Raw genomic sequence first — 21,923 nt, forward strand, 5'->3', positions numbered from 1 at the left:
CCTCCTCAAAGAGCTGAGCCCATTTTCCAGTGAACTGTGACCTGAGCCCATCTTCTCAGTCACCTGTGACCTGAGCCCACCTTCCCGGTGACCTGTGACCTGTGCCCACCTTCTCTGTGAACTGTGACCTGAGCCCACCTTCCCGGTGACCTGTGACCCGAGCTCACCTCCCGGTGACCTGTGACCTGAGCTAACCTCCTCAAAGAGCTGAGCCCATTTTCCAGTGAACTGTGACCTGAGCCCATCTTCTCAGTGAACTGTGACCTGAGCCCACCTTCCCGGTTACCTGTGACCTGAGCTAACCTCCTCAAAGAGCTGAGCCCATCTTCCAGTGAACTGTGACCTGAGCCCATCTTCTCAGTCACCTGTGACCTGAGCCCATCTTCTCAGTGAACTGTGACCTGAGCCCACCTTCCCGGTGGCCTGTGACCTGAGCTAACCTCCTCAAAGAGCTTAGCCCATCTTCCAGTGAACTGTGACCTGAGCCCATCTCCCTGGTGACCTCAAACCTGAACCCATCTTCTGGTGACCTGTGACCTGAGTCCACCTCCCCGGTGACCTGAGCCCACCTACCCAGTGACCTGTGACCTGAGCCCACCTCCCCGGTGACCTGTGACCTGAGCCCACCTACCCAGTGACCTGTGACCTGAGCCCACCTCTCCGGTGACCTGTGTCCTGAGCCCACCTCCCCGGTGACCTGTGACCTGAGCCCACCTCCCCGGTGACCTGTGACCTGAGCCCACCTGGACCCCTGATTCCCTTTCCGCTGCTGTTTCACACAGGAACGGAGACGGGGTTGGAGAAGAGCAACACTAGGCTGGGCTAAAACCAGAGGCTTGTCTCATACTTGCCTTTTTTAACTGGAAAGCTACAACACTGTCTCCGATAATCTTTGCAACTGTTTTGTGTGTGTTTTGAAAGATGATGAAAGGACAGTTATGACAATGGCGCCATTGTTTTGAGGTGTTGTAGATCACCGGGTGTCTGGTTGCTCTGGTAATATCCGCTCTTGATGTGCTCGAGTCTGGTTTATAGATGCTGCCGGGAGAGACACTAACAACGTTCTTTCCATCGCGTGACTGACCAGGAATCTCTCCCGCTCTTCGCGCCTCCCATTGGCTATCAAATCCTGGGGCGTCTCACCCAGCGGCAGACAGACACACACTGCGACACAAGATTTTCCAGCTTATTCCGTTCTTATAATAATCTTAATCAGTGTCACAAGTGGGCTTACATTAACACTGCAATGAAGTTACTGTGAAAATCCCCTCGTCGCCACATTCCGGCGCCTGTTCGGGTCACAGAGGGAGAATTCAGAATGTCCAATTCACCCAACAAGCACGTCTTTCGGGACTTGTGGGAGGAAACCGGAGCACCCGGGGGAAACCCACGCAGACACGGGGAGGACGTGCAGACTCCGCACAGACAGTGACCCAAGACGGGAATCGAACCTGGGACCCTGGTGCTGTGAAGCAACAGTGCTAACCACTGTGCTACCGTGCCGCCCATTTGATGATTGGTTGGAAAAATGGAAAGGCAGCTTATTATCTAAAAGGGGACAGACTTCAGGGTGATCCGTTGCAGAGGGATCTGGGTGCCCGAGTGCATGAGTCACAGAAAACTAGCACGCTGGTACAGCCGGTAATAAAGAAAGGGGGCGGGATTCTCCCCTACCTGGCGGGTCGGGGGGGTCCCGGCTGGATGGAGAGGCGGGAACCACTCCGGTGCCAGGCCGCCCCAAAGGTGCGGATTTCTCCGCACCTTTAGGCCCGCCCCGGAATGGTTGGCGCCCCGCCGGCTGGCGTGGAAGGCCTTTGGCGACACGCTATCCGGGGCCGAAGGGACTCTGTGGGCCAGCGGAAGTCCGCGCATGCGCGGGAGCGTCAGCAGCTGCTGACGTCATCCCTGCACAGGGGGAGGTCACCTACACGTCGGCCATCGCGGAAACCTACACGGCCGACGCGTAGTAAAAGAGTGCCCCCACGGCACAGGCCCACCCGTGGATCGGTGGGCCCCGATCGCGGGCCAGGCCACCGTGGGGGGGCACCCCTCGCGGCCAGATCGCCCCACGCCCCTCCCAGGACCCCGGACCCCGCCCGCGCTGCCGGGAAGGGAGGTGGTTTGATTCACGCCGGCGGGACTGGCATTCCAGTAGCGGGACTTCGGCCCATCGCGGGCCAGAGAATCGCCGGGGGGGGGGGGGGCCCGCCGACCTGCGCGGCGCGATTCCCGCTCCCGCCGAATCTCCGGTGCCAGAGAATTCGGTGGCCGGCGGGGGTGGGATTCACGCCGCCCTCCTGCCGATTCTCCGATCCGGCGGGGGGGTCGGAGAATCCCGCCCAGGGAATGGAATTTGGAATTTATAGCTAAAGGAATCGAGTATAAAGGTAAGGAAGTGTTGTTGCAACTGTACAAGGCATTGATGAGACCACACCTGGAGTACTGTGCATAGTTTTGGTCCCCTTATCTGAGGACAGGTGTAGTGACATTGGAGGCAGCTCAGAGGAGGTTCACTAGATTGATTCCACAGATGAGGGGTTTGTCGTATGAGGAGAGATTGAACAGTTTAGGCCTACTGTCTAGAGTTTAGAAGAATGAGGGGAGATCAATTTGAAGTTTTCAAGATGCTAAAAGGTATGGAGAAAGTAGACGTGGAGCGGACGCTTAATCTTATGGGACAACCGAGTTGAGGAGAAACTACTTCTCCCAAAGGGTTGTGAATCTGTGGAATTCGCTCCCCAGAGTGCGGTGGATGCTGGGGCAGTGAGTCAATTTAAGGAGGAGTTAGACAGATTTTTAATTGGCAATGGGTTGAAGGGTTGTGGAGAACGGGCAGGACGGTGGGGTTACCCAGGATGAGATCAGCCGTCAGAATGGCGGAGGAGACTCGATGGGCCAAATGGCCTCATTCTGCTCCTGTATCTTATGAACTTACGATCTGTTTGGTGCCGAAACCTAAATGCCCTTGATCTGAGTCTCTTCTTGGCCATTTCAGGGGAGCAGTTGAGACTCGACCCCATTGCCGTGGGTCTGGAGTCACATGTAAGCCAGACCAGGTAAGGAGGGCCTTCTCAATCTTGCCCCTCGCCTGAGGTGTGGTGATCTTCAGGTTAAATCGCCACCAGTCAGCTCTTCCGCCTCAAAGGGGAAAGCAGCCTCTGGTCATCTTACTCAATGCCCCTATTAATATAGCCTAAGATATTTTATGCTTTATTAACTGCTCTCACAACCTGCCCTGTCATCTTCAATGATTCATATACACCAAAGTCCCTCTGTTTCGACACCTCTCCCAAAATGGGTCACCTGACGCTCCTTTGCGTTGAACTTCATCTGCCGCTTGTCTGCCCATGTTACCAACACGTTCATGTCCTTTTGAAGTTCAACGGTGTCCCCATCGGTGTTGACGATGTTTCCGACCTTCCGACTGCCCGCAAATTTTGAAATTGTGTCCTGCGCACCGCAGTCTGGGTCGTGAATACACATCAGGAAGAGCGGGGGTCCCAACGCTGAGCCCTGGAGGACTCCATGACAGACCTCCCTCCAATCTGAAGAATCGGAATGGTTGAAGTGAATAGTGCAGATGTACTTGAGGGATAACTCGACAAGCATCTGAGGGAGAAGGTGAAGAGAGGGTTACGATGGGAGATTGAGGTGGAGAAAGATGAGAGGATGGTCGATTGGAGCATAAACCCCCATGTCCAAATGCAACAAGGCCTGGACAATATCCAGGCTTGAGCTAAGTTACATTCACAAGTGCCAGGCAATGACCATCTCCAACAAGAGAGGATCTAACCATCGCCCCTTGACGTTCAATGGTATTACCATCGCCGAATCCCCCACATCCTGGGGGTTACCATTGATCAGAAACTGAACTGGACCCAGCCATATAAATACTGTGGCTACCAGAGCAGGTCAGAGGCTGGGAATCCTGCGGAGAGTAACTCACCTCCTGACTCCCCAAAGCCTGTCCACCATCGACAAGGCACAAGTCAGGAGTGTGATGGAATACTCTCCACTTGTCTGGATGAGTGCAGCTCCCAACAACACTCACGAAGCTCGATACTGTCCAGGACAAAGCAGCCCGGCTTGATCGGCACCCCATCCACAAACATTCACTCCCTCCCCCACCGACGCACAGTGGCAGCCGTGTGTACCATCTACAAGATGCACTACAGCAACTCACCAAGGCTCCTTCGGCAACATTCCAAACCCACGACCTTTACCACCTAGAAGGACAAGGGCAGCAGATACCTGGGAACCCCACCACCTGGAGGTTCCCCTCCAAGTCACTCACCATCCCGACTTGGAAATATATCGGCCGTTCCTTCACTGTCGCCGGGTCAAAATCCTGGAGCTCCCTCCCTAACAGCACAGTGGGTGTACCTACACCACACGGACTGCAGCGGCTCAAGATGGCGGCTCACCCACCACCTTCTCAAGGGGCAATTAGGGATGGACAGTAAATGCTGGTCTAGCCAGCGAGGCCCACATTGCGTAAATGAATAAAAAAACGTATGGGCTGTTTCGGCTATCCTTTGTAATCATATATAATCATCTCATTCAGTTGAGACTTCGGCCTTCTTTCATTTATTCCTTCTCGGGATGTGGGTGTCGTTGGCCGGGCCCAGCATTTATTGCCCATCCCTAATTGCCCCTTGAGAAGGTGTCGCTAAATCTCCCAGTTTAACAGTGGTTAGCACTGCTGCCTCACCGCACCAGGGTCCCGGGTTCAATTCCGGCCTTGGGTCGCTGTCCGTGCGGAGTCTGCACGTTCTCCCAGTGTCTGCGTGGGTTTCCTCCGGGCGATCCGGTTTCCTCCCACAGTCCAAAGATGTGCGGGTTGCGGGGATGGGATGGGGGAGTGGGCCTAGGTGGGGGTGCTCTGTCAGAGGGTCGGTGGGCCGAATGGCCTCCTTCTGCATTGTAGGGATTCTACGATTTCAAAAAGTTGGGGGCTTGAGGGGAAGTAAACTTGCAGAGTTACGGGGGTAGAGCAAGGGGGAATGGGACGACTGGAGTGAGCTACTCAGAGCTGGCATGGATTCAAGGGGCTGAATGGCCTCCTTTTGTTCTGTAATGATTCCAAGTGCCAAGGCGGCTGCCGTGGACCTTTCCGGCCTTCAAGCGAACAGCCCCATAAATTGTACCCTCGACATGCAAGTGCTGAGCAAGGATTCAAGCCTAGACTCACAGGATGGACACAGGGTAAGAATTAGATGTCCCAGTGGCTATAAGAAGCATCTTCTGAGTTGGAGTGGGGGATGTTTTGTCGTGCGCTCGGCCCCCACACCCCTCGCGCTGTCACTGAGCGTCCAGGCCCAGAAACCACGGCCTAGGAATTCAGGCACGCCAACCTCCACCGTCGACAAAGGGCTCGTTGAAGTGTTGTCAGGTGGGAAACGTGGCAGACAATCTGCCCACAGCAAGCCTCCACAAGGCGGGCGTCGTTCGCGTCGGGTCAGCTGTTTGAAATCATACAAATTGGGGGCTGCTCGGCAGCGTAAATTAATGGCAGCTGGCCGAGGCGCTGAGGTGAATGCCCATGCCAATTGGAAGCTGGGTTATGAGCGTCATCAAAGAGCTACGCTGCTGGGACTGGCGTTGAGTGAGCAATGTCGGAACAGACTTGAGGGCGCCAACTTGTACAAGACGTGTTAGTTTAGTCCAGCTGAGGCTACTTAATGATTTGGATTTGTCATTCTGCCAGTGTATTCCTGTTGCCCTGGACAATAATTATCCCCCCAGAAACATATTTTTGAAATAATACATTTAAAAAGAAAAAAATGGCACATCAGGTCATTGTCGAATTGTTGCTTGTGGGAGCTTCCTGTGCTGAAAGTGGGTGGCGTTACCCCAGAGCGTGGTCAGGAGAATTTTATCTTGCGCTTCCTGATTGCTGGATCTGCTTCTTAATAATAATAATAATAATAATAATAATAATAATCGCTTATTGTCACAAGTAGGCTTCAATGAAGTTACTGTGAAACGCCCCTAGTCGCCAAATTCCGGCACCTGTTCGGGGAGGCCGGTACGGGAATTGACCCCGCGCTGCTGGCCTTGTTCTGCATTGCACGACAGCTGTTTAGCCCACTGTGCTAAACCAGCCCTTCGAAATGAGCTGAGTCAAGTCAAGTGGAACAAGTGCCAGTCGGGGAAATGAGGGAAGAGTGATCATAATCTCATCCGGTTTCGGTTAGCTATGGGACAATCGAGTGTTTAAGAACCAAATAATGGATAGAGAAATAATTGGACAATTTCAATGGGGTGAGAAAGGAGCTGACCCAGGTATTTAAAAAAAAAAAAATTCCGAGTACTCAATTAATTTTTTCCAATTAAGCAGCAATTCGGCGTGTCCAATTCACCTGCCCTGCACATCTTTGGGTTGTGGGGGCAAAACGGGGGAGAATGTGCAAACTCCACACGGACAGTGACCCGGAGCTGGGATCGAACCTGGGACCTCTACGCCGTGAGGCAGCTGTGCTAACCACTGCGCCACCTTGCTGCCCTGGTAGATCAGGTGTGACACTCAGATCCAGAGCTCGCTGGATGGCAAAGGCGACAGAGAGTAAGAGGAAGCATGCGTGGGATTAGCAATACCAGCGATAACCAGGCTGACAATGGAGAAGTCAGAGGGGAAGTAAAGGAAAAAATAAGAGAGGCAAAGAGAGAGTATGAGAAGAGGTTGGCAGTTAACGTCAAAAAGAAATACAAAACTCTTCTACGGGCATATAAATAGTAAAAGTGGTAAAACGAGGGTTGGCACTGAGTAGGTTTGAATGAGGGGTTTACACGTGGAGGCAGAGAGCGAGTGAGGGACTCGAGTATTTTCTTCAAGTCCAGTGACCTCTGATTCTCCCCCCTACCCCCAACAATAGTCTATCCCCCGAGACCTCAATAACCCCCCCAACCTCCCCAAGGCCTTTCCTACCATCCCTCCCTGGGACCCTTGACATGGTAGGGGCGGCACGGTAGCACAGTGGTTAGCTTCACAGCGCCAGGGACCCAGGTTCGATTCCCGGCTTGGGTCACTGTCTGTGCGGAGTCTGCACGTTCTCCCCGTGTGTGCGTGGGTTTCCACCGGGCGCTCCGGTTTCCCCCCACAAGTCCAATGGCCTCCTTCTGCACTCTATGTTCTATGTTCTATTGGACGTGCTTGTTAGGGAGAATTGGACATTCTGAATTCTACCTCTGTGACCCGAACAGGTGCCGGAATGTGGCGACTAGGAGCTTTTCACAGTAACTTCATTGCAGTGTCAATGTAAGGCTACTTGTGACAATAAAGATTATTTATTATTATTACCTGGGATTTAGGCTCTGGCATTTATGTGCAGTTCCTCTTCCGGCCACTGTGGCGCCGTTTCTGGAGGGGATTGATTGCCCCTTCAGCTCGCCAAGGCGGGACCACTTCCCGTTAAATGGCAGCAGAGATCTCGAGGTTGGTGAGAATATATTCCCGAGACCCGCCATTCAGGCCACCGTGAGAGAGGAGGTAACGGAGGGGACCTCGGTGAGGTTGGAGAAGCTGGGTCTGTACTCTGAAAAGAGGAGGTCGAGGGGAGACTTGGCCAAGTTGTTCGAAATCATGATGGGTCTGGACAGAGCAGGAAGTGGAAGAATGAGAACCGTTCTGTGCAGAAGGAGGCCATTCGGTCCATTGAGTCTGCACCGACCCTCTGAAAGTGCGCTCAATCCAGGCCCAACTCTCTGTCCTATCCCTATAACCCTGCCTAGCCTGCACATCCTTGGCCACTAAGGGCAATTTATCATGGCCAATCCACCCAACCTGCACATCTTTGGACTGTGGGAGGAAACCGGAGCACCCGCAGGAAACCCACGCAGACACGGGGAGAACGTGCAGACTCCGCACAGACAGTCGCCCGAGGCTGGAATTGAACCCGGGTCCCTGGAGCTGTGAGGCAGCAGTGCTAACCATTGTGCAACTAGCCCTGGCCAGCTTTCCACCTCGTCAACCGAGTTGTGACTGTGTTATTTTCAAGGCTCAAATTGTGTGAAGGCAGGAGTGTGCAATGGGGAGCGATTAGTGGTTGAAAGCAAGGTGTAATTTGCAATGAAAAATATTTGCGGGAAGTGCTTTTCACAGAGCAATAGTGGAATTAAAGCAGTCAGGCTGTTATTGATCTCGAATCTTCCTCTTTGTGCATTGTCGGGTGCCAGGAGCAACACAAACAGCTCCTCCTAGGGGGAGGCGGTGGTATTGTTGCTGGAGTGGTAAACCGGAGACCCAGTGGGACCTGGGACCCAGGGAGCCCTGGGACTTAGGTTCAAATCCCGCCACCGCAGGTGGTGAAATCTGACATCAATAAAACTCTGAATTGAAAACCCTTAACCACGAACGGCGGTGGTTATTGGGCGGCACGGTAGCTCAGTGGTTAGCACAACGCCAGGGTCCCAGGTTCGATTCCCGGCTTGGGTCACTGTCTGTGCGGAGTCTCCCGCGTTCTCCCCAGTGTCTGCGTGGGTTTCCTCCGGGCGCTCCGGTTTCCTCCCATAGAACATATAGTGCAGAAGGAGGCCATTCGGCCCATCGAGTCTGCACCGACCCACATAAGCCCTCACTTCCACCCTATCCCAGTAACCCAATAACCCCTCCTAACCTTTTTGGTCACTAAGGGCAATTTATCCACCTAACCTGCACGTCTTTGGACTGTGGGAGGAAACCGGAGCACCCGGAGGAAACCCACGCACACACGGGGGAGAACGTGCAGACTCCGCGCAGACAGTGACCCAGCGGGGAATCGAACCTGTGACCCTGGCGCTGTGGTCCACCGTGCTAACCACTGTGCTACCGCGCCGCCCTCAAAAAGATCCAAAGATGGGCAGGTCAGGTGGATTGGCCACGTTAAGTGTCCAAAAAGGTTGGGTTGGGAGGGGGGGGGGGGTTACTGGTTACAGGGTGGAGGTGTGGGCGTACGTAGGGGGCTCTTGCCAAGGGCCGGTGCAGACTCGATGGGCCGAATGGCCTCCTTCTGCACAGTAAATTCTATGATTCGAACCAGATTGCTGCAAAAACCCGTCTGGTTCGCTATTGTCCGTTACGGAAGGAAATCTGCCGTCCTTAGCCGGTCGGGCCTACATGTGACTCCAGACCCACAGCAATGTGGTTGACTCTTAACTGCCCCCTAGAGGGCAATTAGGGATGGGCAATAAACATTGGCACAGCCTGCGATGCCCATGACCCATGAACGATTAAAAAAAAAACACGATAAAATCCCTCAGGGAAATGTTGAGAAAGTGTTTCCCGCTCACTGGCTGGGCCATATTCCCATTTCGGATCGAGCTGAGGAAACACCGCTTTCTCCCAAAATGCTGCGATAATTGAGAACTCGCTACCTCAGGGAGCTGGTGATGCTCCGCCGGTGAGTTCATCCCAGATAGAAATGTGGACACTGAGGGAGTTCAAGGATGCAGGGACGCTGGAGGAAGGTGGGACCTGACTTCGGAGGTCAGCCTTGTTTAATGGGCGCCAAATGCCCCCCCCCCCCCCCCCCCCCCCCCCCAAAGCCTGTCCACCATCTACAAGGCACAAGTCAGGAGTGTGATGGAATACTCCCCACTTGCCTGGATGAGTGCGGCTCCCAACAACACTCGGGAAGCTCGATACTGTCCAGGACAAAGCAGCCCTGCTTGATCGGCACCCCATCCACAAACATTCACCCCCTCCGCCGCCCATGTGCCATCCATGAGGTGCACTGCAGCAACGTGGTATGGCTCTCTTCGAAAACAAACCCACACCCATGACCCATAGGAGAATGACAGCAGGCAGACTCCTCCAACAGTGCAGCACTCCCTCAGCCTAGCTTTTGTGCTCGAGTCCAGGAGATGGACTTGATCCCTACAACCTTCTGACATAGATTTTTATGATTCACAGAATCATTACGGCGCAAACGGAGGCCATTCGGCCCATCGTGCCTGTGCTAGCTCTCCAAACGGGCAATTAGGTGCCGTTCCTCTACCTCTTCCCCGTATCCTTGGGCATTGTTTCTATTCAAATAATCATCCAATACCCTCCGGAACGCCTCGATTGAAGCTGCCTCCACCACACTCCCAGCCAGTGCTTTCCAGACCCCAAACCACTCGCTGGGTGAAAATGTTTTTTCTCACATCACATTTGCTTCTTTTGCAAATCGCTTTAAATCTGTCCCCTCTCGATCCTTTTCCCAGCAGGAACTGTTTCTCCCCGTCTACTCTCTCCTCAGGAATTTGAACATCTCTAACAAATCTCCTCTCGGCCTTCTTCTCTCCCAGGAGAACAGTCCCAACCTCTCCGATCTATCCTCACAACAGAAATTTCTCATCCCTGAACCATTCTTGTGAACCTCTTCTACGCTCGCTCCAGTGTGTCTACATCCTTCCTATAGTGTGGCGCCCAGAACTGTGCACAATATTCCAGCTGAGGTCTCACTAGTATCTTGTATACGTTCAGAATAACCCCCTCGCTCTCGTACTCTGTATCCCTATTAGTAAAGCCCAGAATACTATATGTTTTATTTATTGTTTTAAATTTAGAGTACGCAATTCTTTGTTTTCCAATTAAGGGGCAATTTAGCGTGGCCAATCCACCTACTCTGCACATCTTTGGGTTGTGGAGGTGAGACCCACGCAGACACGGGTAGAACGTGCAAACTCCACACGGACAGTGACCCGGGGCCGGGATTAAACCCGGGTCCTCGGCGTCGTGGGGTGGCAGTGCTAACCACTGCGCCACCATACCGCCCTTGCGATATGTTTTATTAACCAATCTCTCCACCTGTCCTCCACCTTTAATGATCTACGCACATATTCGCCCAGATCCCTTCTCTTCTGCACCCCTTTTAAGAATTGTACCCCTTATTTTATATTGCCTTTCCATGTTCGTCCGACTAACATCACCTCCGCATTGAACTTCATCTGCCGCCTCTCTGCCCACTCCATCCACTTGTCTATGTCCTTTAGAAGATGTAAACTATTCTAAATACTTAAACGTTTTGTGTCGGGCAAAAGTTTTAAATTGTCCCCTGCACACCAAGATCTAGATCATTAAAATATTTTAGGAAAAGCAAGAGTCCCAATACTGACCCTAGGGAATACCACTACAAACCTTCCTCCAGCCCAAGAAATATCCATTGACCATCTACTCTGCTTCCTACAATTCAGCCAATTTTGTATCCACGTTGCTGCTGTCCCTTTTATTCCGCGAGCTTTAATGTTTTTCACAGTGTGGCACCGTGTCGAATATCTTCTGAAAGACCAAGTGCATTGTCCTCATCGATCCTCTCTGTTACCTCCTCAAAAACTATCCAACAATTCAGTAAATACAATTTCCCCTTTAGCAGTCCATACAGGCTCTTCCGAATCAACCCACATGGTGACTTATTCTCTTGCGAATAATTGTTTCTAGAAGCTTCTCCAGCGCTGATGTTAAACCGGCTGGCCTGTAATCGCTGGGGTTTTTTCCTTGCAACCTGTTACAAACAAACTTCCTCCTGTAGAGCCGGTGTGCCAATAAGCAGTTAATCCTTGGAATATTGGCCAGGACACCATGAGACATAGCTACCTTTCTTCAGATAGTGACATGCGAGCTCTTAACAGCCCCCAGGATCAGTGAGAAGAGTAAAAGCGGCCTTCAGATTCCTGACTCACTCAAAGGTCACAGCGTGAGTCACCGCCTAAATTTTAACAGTGCAAATCTCCAAGTTAACTTGCCTTCAATTTATGCTTCAGTATAAGATTAGCAAGTGAAAATCCTTCACCTCTGAGACCAGCATCTGCATCCTCCCCCCTCACCCCAGAGGATTTGCGCCTTCTTGAGCCGCTGCAGTCTGTGTGGTGTAGGTACACCCACAGTGCTGTTAGGGAGGGATTTTGATCCAGCGACAGTGGAGGAACGGCCGATATATTTCCAAGTCGGGATGGTGAGCAACTTGGAGGGGAACCTCCAGGTGGTGGGGTTCCCAGATATTTGCTGCCCTTGTCCTTCTAGATGGTGGAGGTCGGGGGTTTGGAAGGTGGTGTCGAAGGAGCCTTGGTGAGTTGCTGCAGTGCATCTTCGGGCAGCACGGTAGCATTGTGGATAGCACAATTGCTTCACAGCTCCAGGGTCCTGGGTTCGATTCCCCGCTGGGTCACTGTCTGTGCGGAGTCTGCACATCCTCCCCGTGTGTGCGTGGGTTTCCTCCGGGTGCTCCGGTTTCCTCCCACAGTCCAAAGATGTGCAGGTTAGGTGGATTGGCCATGATAAATTGCCCTTAGTGCCCAAAATTGCCCTTAGTGTTGGGTGGGGCGACTGGGTTATGGGGAGCGGGTGGAGGTGTTGACCTTGAGCAGGGTGCTCTTTCCAAGAGCCGGTGCAGTCTCGATGGGCCGAATGGCCTCCTTCTGCACTATAAATTCGATGTAAAAAAAAAAAAATGTAGATGGGACACACGGCTGCCACTGTGCGTCGGTGGTGGAGGGAGTGAATGTTTGTGGATGGGGTGCCGATCAAGCGGGGCTGCTTTGTCCTGGATGGTATCGAGCTTCTTGAGTGTTGTTGGGAGCTGCACTCATCCAGGCAAGTGGAGAGTATTCCATCACACTCCTGACTTGTGCCTTGTAGATGGTGGACAGGCTTTGGGGAGTCAGGAGGTGAGTTACTCTCCGCAGGATTCCCAGCCTCTGACCTGCTCTGGTAGCCACGGTATTCAGAGGTCAAGTATTAATTTGTTTTGCTTCTCTTCCAGGTGGTGAGTCGCGTTTCGACCCAGCAAGGGTTTGACTTGGAGCTTGGTTATCGATTATTGGCGGTTTGTGCTGCTCACAGGGAGATGTTCAGTCCCAAATCGGCAGGTAAGGGGCAACTACTCACCACCGTTGTGTTCAGTGACAAAATTTGCCGCGATAGCATGAATGCAGCAGAGGGGGGAATGGGTTTAGAACCAGGATCTGTCTCTCGCTGGTTTTATATAGCCTATGAATGCTGATAAACACACCAAGTGTGTGGCAGTAAATATGTAGCTACCCTGTAGTAACCTGTGAAAAGACCTCACCGACAGGTCAGAGAGAGGGGTGGGTCACCTGCAGATGTGGTTTAACACCGAGAGGTCTGATGCTGTGGGTGGAGCCGTGGTTAGCACTGCTGCCTCACGGCGCCGGGGACCCGGGTTCGATTCCGGCCTTGGGTGGCTAGCTGTGTCACGTTCTCCCCATGTCGGTGTGGGTTTCCTCCGGGTGCTCCGGTTTCCTCCCAAACATTAGGTGGGGTTACAGGGAGTGGGACTTGTGCGCTGATTCGAAGTGGTCCATTGCAAGAGGACGAATAAGGTTGTAAATTAAACGGGACAATGCTTAAAGAGGGTGCAGAAACAGCGAGACCTCAGGCTCAGTGTACAGGTTTAGAGATTCATAGAATCCCCACAGCCATTCGGCCTATTGAATCTGCACCAGCCCTTCAAATTGGCATTCTAACCATGCCCACCCCTCCGTATCCCCGTAACCCCACCGCCTAACCTGCACCTCTCCGGAGCACCCGGAGGGAACCCGCGCAGACACCGGGAGAATGTGCAAACTCCACACAGACAGTCACCCCAAGGCCGGAATTGAACCCGGGTCCCTGGCGCTGTGAGGCAGCAGTGCTACCCACTGTGCCACCGCCGCTTGAGAAGGTTGTGGAATCGGCACGGGCGATCCTCGCCTTTACCAGGAAAGGAATTCCAGTCAGAACTTGGAGAGGTGCACGATACCATTTATCACCGCGTTCTCCCACACCTGGGGTGGGCTAGTCTGCTGTAAACATGGAGGAAGAATGTGTCAAGCATGAGTGGGTGAAGAAGTTGTGCTTGTTCTTGAAGCAGAGAAGGAGAAGGAGAGATTTGCTGGCGACGTTTAAATTGATGAATGGTTTTACTCGAGTAAACCGGGAGAATAATAATAATCTTTATTAGTGTCACAAGTAGGCTTACATTAACGCTGCAATGAAGTTACTGTGAAAATCCCCTCGTCGCCACATTCCGGCGCCTGTTCGGGTACACAGAGGGAGAATTCCGAATGTCCAATCCACCCTAACAAGCACGTCTTTCGGGACAGACAGTGACCCAGGCTGGGAAACGAACCCAGGTCCCTGCTGCTGTGAAGCAACAGTGCTAGCCACTGTGCTATCGTGCTACCCAGTTGCCAGTGGGGTGAATGGAGAGACAGAGGGGAAAAAGAAAAAGAGGTCACCTAAGGAAGAACTTTCTTGGGGCTTGGGAGCAGAAATGGGAATGCAGCCGATGGTCATCTGGTACTATGGGCGACCTTCATTCCAGTATTGTACAAGACACACCTACACTCTCTAGTACTTACCCCAGTGTTATACAGTGACACATCTACACTCTCTAGTACTTACCCCTGTGTTATACAGTGACACACCTACACTCTCTAGTACTGTACCCCAGTGTTATACAGTGACACATCTACACTCTCTAGTACTGTACCCCTGTGTTATACAGTGATACATCGACACTCTCTAGTACTGTATCCCAGTGTTATACAGTGACACATCTACACTCTCTAGTACTGTACCCCAGTGTTATACAGTGACACATCTACACTCTCTAGTACTTACCCCTGTGTTATACAGTGACACACCTACACTCTCTAGTACTGTACCCCAGTGTTATACAGTGACACACCTACACTCTCTAGTACTGTACCCCAGTGTTATACAGTGACACATCTACACTCTCTAGTACTTACCCCTGTGTTATACAGTGACACACCTACACTCTCTAGTACTGTACCCCAGTGTTATACAGTGACACATCTACACTCTCTAGTACTTACCCCTGTGTTATACAGTGACACATCTACACTCTCTAGTACTTACCCCAGTGTTATACAGTGACACATCTACACTCTCTAGTACTTACCCCAGTGTTATACAGTGACACACCTACACTCTCTAGTACTTACCCCAGTGTTATACAGTGACACACCTACACTCTCTAGTACTGTACCCGTGTTATACAGTGACACACCTACACTCTCTAGTACTTACCCCTGTGTTATACAGTGACACACCTACACTCTCTAGTACTTACCCCTGTGTTATACAGTGACACACCTACACTCTCTAGTACTTACCCCTGTGTTATACAGTGACACACCTACACTCTCTAGTACTGTACCCCTGTGTTATACAGTGACACACCTACACTCTCTAGTTCTGTACCCCAGTGTTATACAGTGACACACCTACACTCTCTAGTACTTACCCCTGTGTTATACAGTGACACACCTACACTCTCTAGTTCTGTACCCCAGTGTTATACAGTGACACACCTACACTCTCTAGTACTTACCCCTGTGTTATACAGTGACACACCTACACTCTCTAGTACTTACCCCTGTGTTATACAGTGACACACCTACACTCTCTAGTACTGTACCCCTGTGTTATACAGTGACACACCTACACTCTCTAGTACTGTACCCCAGTGTTATACAGTGACACACCTACACTCTAGTACTGTACCCCAGTGTTATACAGTGACACACCTACACTCTCTAGTACTGTACCCCAGTGTTATACAGTGACACACCTACACTCTCTAGTACTGTACCCCAGTGTTATACAGTGACACACCTACACTCTAGTACTGCACCCCAGTGTTATACAGTGACACACCTACACTCTCTAGTACTGTACCCCAGTGTTATACAGTGACACACCTACACTCTAGTACTGTACCCCTGTGTTATACAGTGACACACCTACACTCTCTAGTACTGTAACCGTGTTATACAGTGACACACCGTCACTCTCTAGTACTGTACCCCAGTGTTATACAGTGACACACCTACACTCTCTAGTACTTACCCCTGTGTTATACAGTGACACATCTACACTGTCTAGTACTGTACTCCAGTGTTATACAGTGACACATCTACACTCTCTAGTACTTACCCCTGTGTTATACAGTGACAGACCTACACTCTCTAGTACTGTACCCCTGTGTTATACAGTGACACATCTACACTCTCTAGTACTTACCCCTGTGTTATACAGTGACACACCTACACTCTCTAGTACTGTACCCCTGTGTTATACAGTGACACATCTACACTCTCTAGTACTGTATCCCAGTGTTATACAGTGACGCATCTACACTCTCTAGTACTTACCCCTGTGTTATACAGTGACACACCTACACTCTCTAGTACTTACCCCTGTGTTATACAGTGACACATCTACACTCTCTAGTACTTACCCCTGTGTTATACAGTGACACACCTACACTCTCTAATACTGTACCCCTGTGTTATACAGTGACACATCTACACTCTCTAGTACTGTATCCCAGTGTTATACAGTGACGCATCTACACTCTCTAGTACTTACCCCTGTGTTATACAGTGACACACCTACACTCTCTAGTACTGTACCCCTGTGTTATACAGTGACACACCGACACTCTCTAGTACTGTACCCCTGTGTTATACAGTGACACATCGACACTCTCTAGTACTGTATCCCTGTGTTATACAGTGACACATCTACACTCTCTAGTACTTACCCCTGTGTTATACAGTGACACATCTACACTCTCTAGTACTTACCCCTGTGTTATACAGTGACACACCTACACTCTCTAGTACTGTACCCCAGTGTTGTACAGTGACACATCGACACTCTCTAGTACTGTATCCCTGTGTTATACAGTGACACATCTACACTCTCTAGTACTGTATCCCTGTGTTATACAGTGACACATCTACACTCTCTAGTACTGTATCCCTGTGTTATACAGTGACACATCTACACTCTCTAGTACTTACCCCTGTGTTATACAGTGACACACCTACACTCTCTAGTACTGTATCCCTGTGTTATACAGTGACACATCTACACTCTCTAGTACTGTACCCCAGTGTTATACAGTGACACATCGACACTCTCTAGTACTGTACTCCAGTGTTATACAGTGACGCATCTACACTCTCTAGTACTGTACCCCTGTGTTATACAGTGACACACCTACACTCTAGTACTGTACCCCTGTGTTATACAGTGACACACCTACACTCTCTAGTACTGTACCCCTGTGTTATACAGTGACACACCTACACTCTAGTACTGTACTCCAGTGTTATACAGTGACAAACCTACACTCTCTAGTACTGTACCCCAGTGTTATACAGTGACACACCGTCACTCTCTAGTACTGTACCCCAGTGTTATACAGTGACACACCTACACTCTCTAGTACTGTACCCCAGTGTTATACAGTGACACATCGACACTCTCTAGTACTGTATCCCTGTGTTATACAGTGACACACCTACACTCTAGTACTGTACCCCTGTGTTATACAGTGACACACCTACACTCTCTAGTACTGTACCCCTGTGTTATACAGTGACACATCGACACTCTCTAGTACTTACCCCTGTGTTATACAGTGACACACCTACACTCTCTAGTACTGTACCCCAGTGTTATACAGTGACACACCTACACTCTCTAGTACTTACCCCTGTGTTATACAGTGACACACCTACACTCTCCAGTACTGTACCCCTGTGTTATACAGTGACACATCGACACTCTCTAGTACTGTATCCCTGTGTTATACAGTGACGCATCTACACTCTCTAGTACTGTACCCCTGTGTTATACAGTGACACATCTACACTCTCTAGTACTTACCCCTGTGTTATACAGTGACACACCTACACTCTCTAGTACTGTATCCCTGTGTTATACAGTGACACACCTACACTCTCTAGTACTTACCCCTGTGTTATACAGTGACACATCTACACTCTCTAGTACTTACCCCTGTGTTATACAGTGACACACCTACACTCTCTAGTACTGTACCCCTGTGTTATACAGTGACACATCTACACTCTCTAGTACTGTATCCCAGTGTTATACAGTGACGCATCTACACTCTCTAGTACTTACCCCTGTGTTATACAGTGACACACCTACACTCTCTAGTACTTACCCCAGTGTTATACAGTTACACACCTACACTCTCTAGTACTGTATCCCTGTGTTATACAGTGACACATCTACACTCTAGTACTGTACCCCTGTGTTATACAGTGACACACCTACACTCTCTAGTACTTACCCCTGTGTTATACAGTGACACACCTACACTCTCTAGTACTTACCCCTGTGTTATACAGTGACACATCGACACTCTCTAGTACTTACCCCTGTGTTATACAGTGACACACCTACACTCTCTAGTACTTACCCCTGTGTTATACAGTGACACACCTACACTCTCTAGTTCTGTACCCCTGTGTTATACAGTGACACACCTACACTCTCTAGTACTTACCCCTGTGTTATACAGTGACACACCTACACTCTCTAGTACTTACCCCTGTGTTATACAGTGACACACCTACACTCTCTAGTACTGTACCCCAGTGTTATACAGTGACACACCTACACTCTAGTACTGTACCCCAGTGTTATACAGTGACACACCTCCACTCTCTAGTACTGTACCCCAGTGTTATACAGTGACACACCTACACTCTCTAGTACTGTACCCCAGTGTTATACAGTGACACACCGACACTCTAGTACTGCACCCCAGTGTTATACAGTGACACACCTACACTCTCTAGTACTGTACCCCAGTGTTATACAGTGACACACCTACACTCTAGTACTGTACCCCTGTGTTATACAGTGACACACCTACACTCTCTAGTACTGTAACCGTGTTATACAGTGACACACCGTCACTCTCTAGTACTGTACCCCAGTGTTATACAGTGACACACCTACACTCTCTAGTACTTACCCCTGTGTTATACAGTGACACATCTACACTGTCTAGTACTGTACTCCAGTGTTATACAGTGACACATCTACACTCTCTAGTACTTACCCCTGTGTTATACAGTGACAGACCTACACTCTCTAGTACTGTACCCCTGTGTTATACAGTGACACATCTACACTCTCTAGTACTTACCCCTGTGTTATACAGTGACACACCTACACTCTCTAGCACTGTATCCCTGTGTTATACAGTGACACACCTACACTCTCTAGTACTTACCCCTGTGTTATACAGTGACACATCTACACTCTCTAGTACTTACCCCTGTGTTATACAGTGACACACCTACACTCTCTAGTACTGTACCCCTGTGTTATACAGTGACACATCTACACTCTCTAGTACTGTATCCCAGTGTTATACAGTGACGCATCTACACTCTCTAGTACTTACCCCTGTGTTATACAGTGACACACCTACACTCTCTAGTACTGTACCCCTGTGTTATACAGTGACACACCGACACTCTCTAGTACTGTACCCCTGTGTTATACAGTGACACATCGACACTCTCTAGTACTGTATCCCTGTGTTATACAGTGACACATCTACACTCTCTAGTACTTACCCCTGTGTTATACAGTGACACATCTACACTCTCTAGTACTTACCCCTGTGTTATACAGTGACTCACCTACACTCTCTAGAACTGTACCCCAGTGTTGTACAGTGACACATCGACACTCTCTAGTACTGTATCCCTGTGTTATACAGTGACACATCGACACTCTCTAGTACTTACCCCTGTGTTATACAGTGACACACCTACACTCTCTAGTACTTACCCCTGTGTTATACAGTGACACACCTACACTCTCTAGTTCTGTACCCCTGTGTTATACAGTGACACACCTACACTCTCTAGTACTTACCCCTGTGTTATACAGTGACACACCTACACTCTCTAGTACTTACCCCTGTGTTATACAGTGACACACCTACACTCTCTAGTACTGTACCCCAGTGTTATACAGTGACACACCTACACTCTAGTACTGTACCCCAGTGTTATACAGTGACACACCTACACTCTCTAGTACTGTATCCCAGTGTTATACAGTGACACATCTACACTCTCTAGTACTGTACCCCAGTGTTATACAGTGACACATCTACACTCTCTAGTACTTACCCCTGTGTTATACAGTGACACACCTACACTCTCTAGTACTGTACCCCAGTGTTATACAGTGACACACCTACACTCTCTAGTACTGTACCCCAGTGTTATACAGTGACACATCTACACTCTCTAGTACTTACCCCTGTGTTATACAGTGACACACCTACACTCTCTAGTACTGTACCCCAGTGTTATACAGTGACACATCTACACTCTCTAGTACTTACCCCTGTGTTATACAGTGACACATCTACACTCTCTAGTACTTACCCCAGTGTTATACAGTGACACATCTACACTCTCTAGTACTTACCCCAGTGTTATACAGTGACACACCTACACTCTCTAGTACTTACCCCAGTGTTATACAGTGACACACCTACACTCTCTAGTACTGTACCCGTGTTATACAGTGACACACCTACACTCTCTAGTACTTACCCCTGTGTTATACAGTGACACACCTACACTCTCTAGTACTTACCCCTGTGTTATACAGTGACACACCTACACTCTCTAGTACTTACCCCTGTGTTATACAGTGACACACCTACACTCTCTAGTACTGTACCCCTGTGTTATACAGTGACACACCTACACTCTCTAGTTCTGTACCCCAGTGTTATACAGTGACACACCTACACTCTCTAGTACTTACCCCTGTGTTATACAGTGACACACCTACACTCTCTAGTTCTGTACCCCAGTGTTATACAGTGACACACCTACACTCTCTAGTACTTACCCCTGTGTTATACAGTGACACACCGACACTCTCTAGTACTTACCCCTGTGTTATACAGTGACACACCTACACTCTCTAGTACTGTACCCCTGTGTTATACAGTGACACACCTACACTCTCTAGTACTGTACCCCAGTGTTATACAGTGACACACCTACACTCTAGTACTGTACCCCTGTGTTATACAGTGACACACCTACACTCTCTAGTACTGTACCCCAGTGTTATACAGTGACACACCTACACTCTCTAGTACTGTACCCCAGTGTTATACAGTGACACACCTACACTCTAGTACTGCACCCCAGTGTTATACAGTGACACACCTACACTCTCTAGTACTGTACCCCAGTGTTATACAGTGACACACCTACACTCTAGTACTGTACCCCTGTGTTATACAGTGACACACCTACACTCTCTAGTACTGTAACCGTGTTATACAGTGACACACCGTCACTCTCTAGTACTGTACCCCAGTGTTATACAGTGACACACCTACACTCTCTAGTACTTACCCCTGTGTTATACAGTGACACATCTACACTGTCTAGTACTGTACTCCAGTGTTATACAGTGACACATCTACACTCTCTAGTACTTACCCCTGTGTTATACAGTGACAGACCTACACTCTCTAGTACTGTACCCCTGTGTTATACAGTGACACATCTACACTCTCTAGTACTTACCCCTGTGTTATACAGTGACACACCTACACTCTCTAGCACTGTATCCCTGTGTTATACAGTGACACACCTACACTCTCTAGTACTTACCCCTGTGTTATACAGTGACACATCTACACTCTCTAGTACTTACCCCTGTGTTATACAGTGACACACCTACACTCTCTAGTACTGTACCCCTGTGTTATACAGTGACACATCTACACTCTCTAGTACTGTATCCCAGTGTTATACAGTGACGCATCTACACTCTCTAGTACTTACCCCTGTGTTATACAGTGACACACCTACACTCTCTAGTACTGTACCCCTGTGTTATACAGTGACACACCGACACTCTCTAGTACTGTACCCCTGTGTTATACAGTGACACATCGACACTCTCTAGTACTGTATCCCTGTGTTATACAGTGACACATCTACACTCTCTAGTACTTACCCCTGTGTTATACAGTGACACATCTACACTCTCTAGTACTTACCCCTGTGTTATACAGTGACACACCTACACTCTCTAGTACTGTACCCCAGTGTTG

General features: G+C 49.8%; 1 protein-coding gene across 1 annotated transcript in view; it reads left to right on the forward strand.

Moving 5' to 3' along the window:
- Window positions 1-21,923, forward strand: part of LOC140397014 (zinc finger MIZ domain-containing protein 1-like) — a 251,326-nt gene that overhangs the window by 61,826 nt on the left and 167,577 nt on the right. The window contains 1 exon segment of the mRNA XM_072486046.1: window positions 12,720-12,825. Within this exon segment, the coding sequence (XP_072342147.1) occupies window positions 12,720-12,825 (106 nt within the window).

Source organism: Scyliorhinus torazame, chromosome 20 (assembly GCF_047496885.1).
Source record: "Scyliorhinus torazame isolate Kashiwa2021f chromosome 20, sScyTor2.1, whole genome shotgun sequence".
Classification (NCBI taxonomy): Eukaryota; Metazoa; Chordata; class Chondrichthyes; order Carcharhiniformes; family Scyliorhinidae; genus Scyliorhinus; species Scyliorhinus torazame.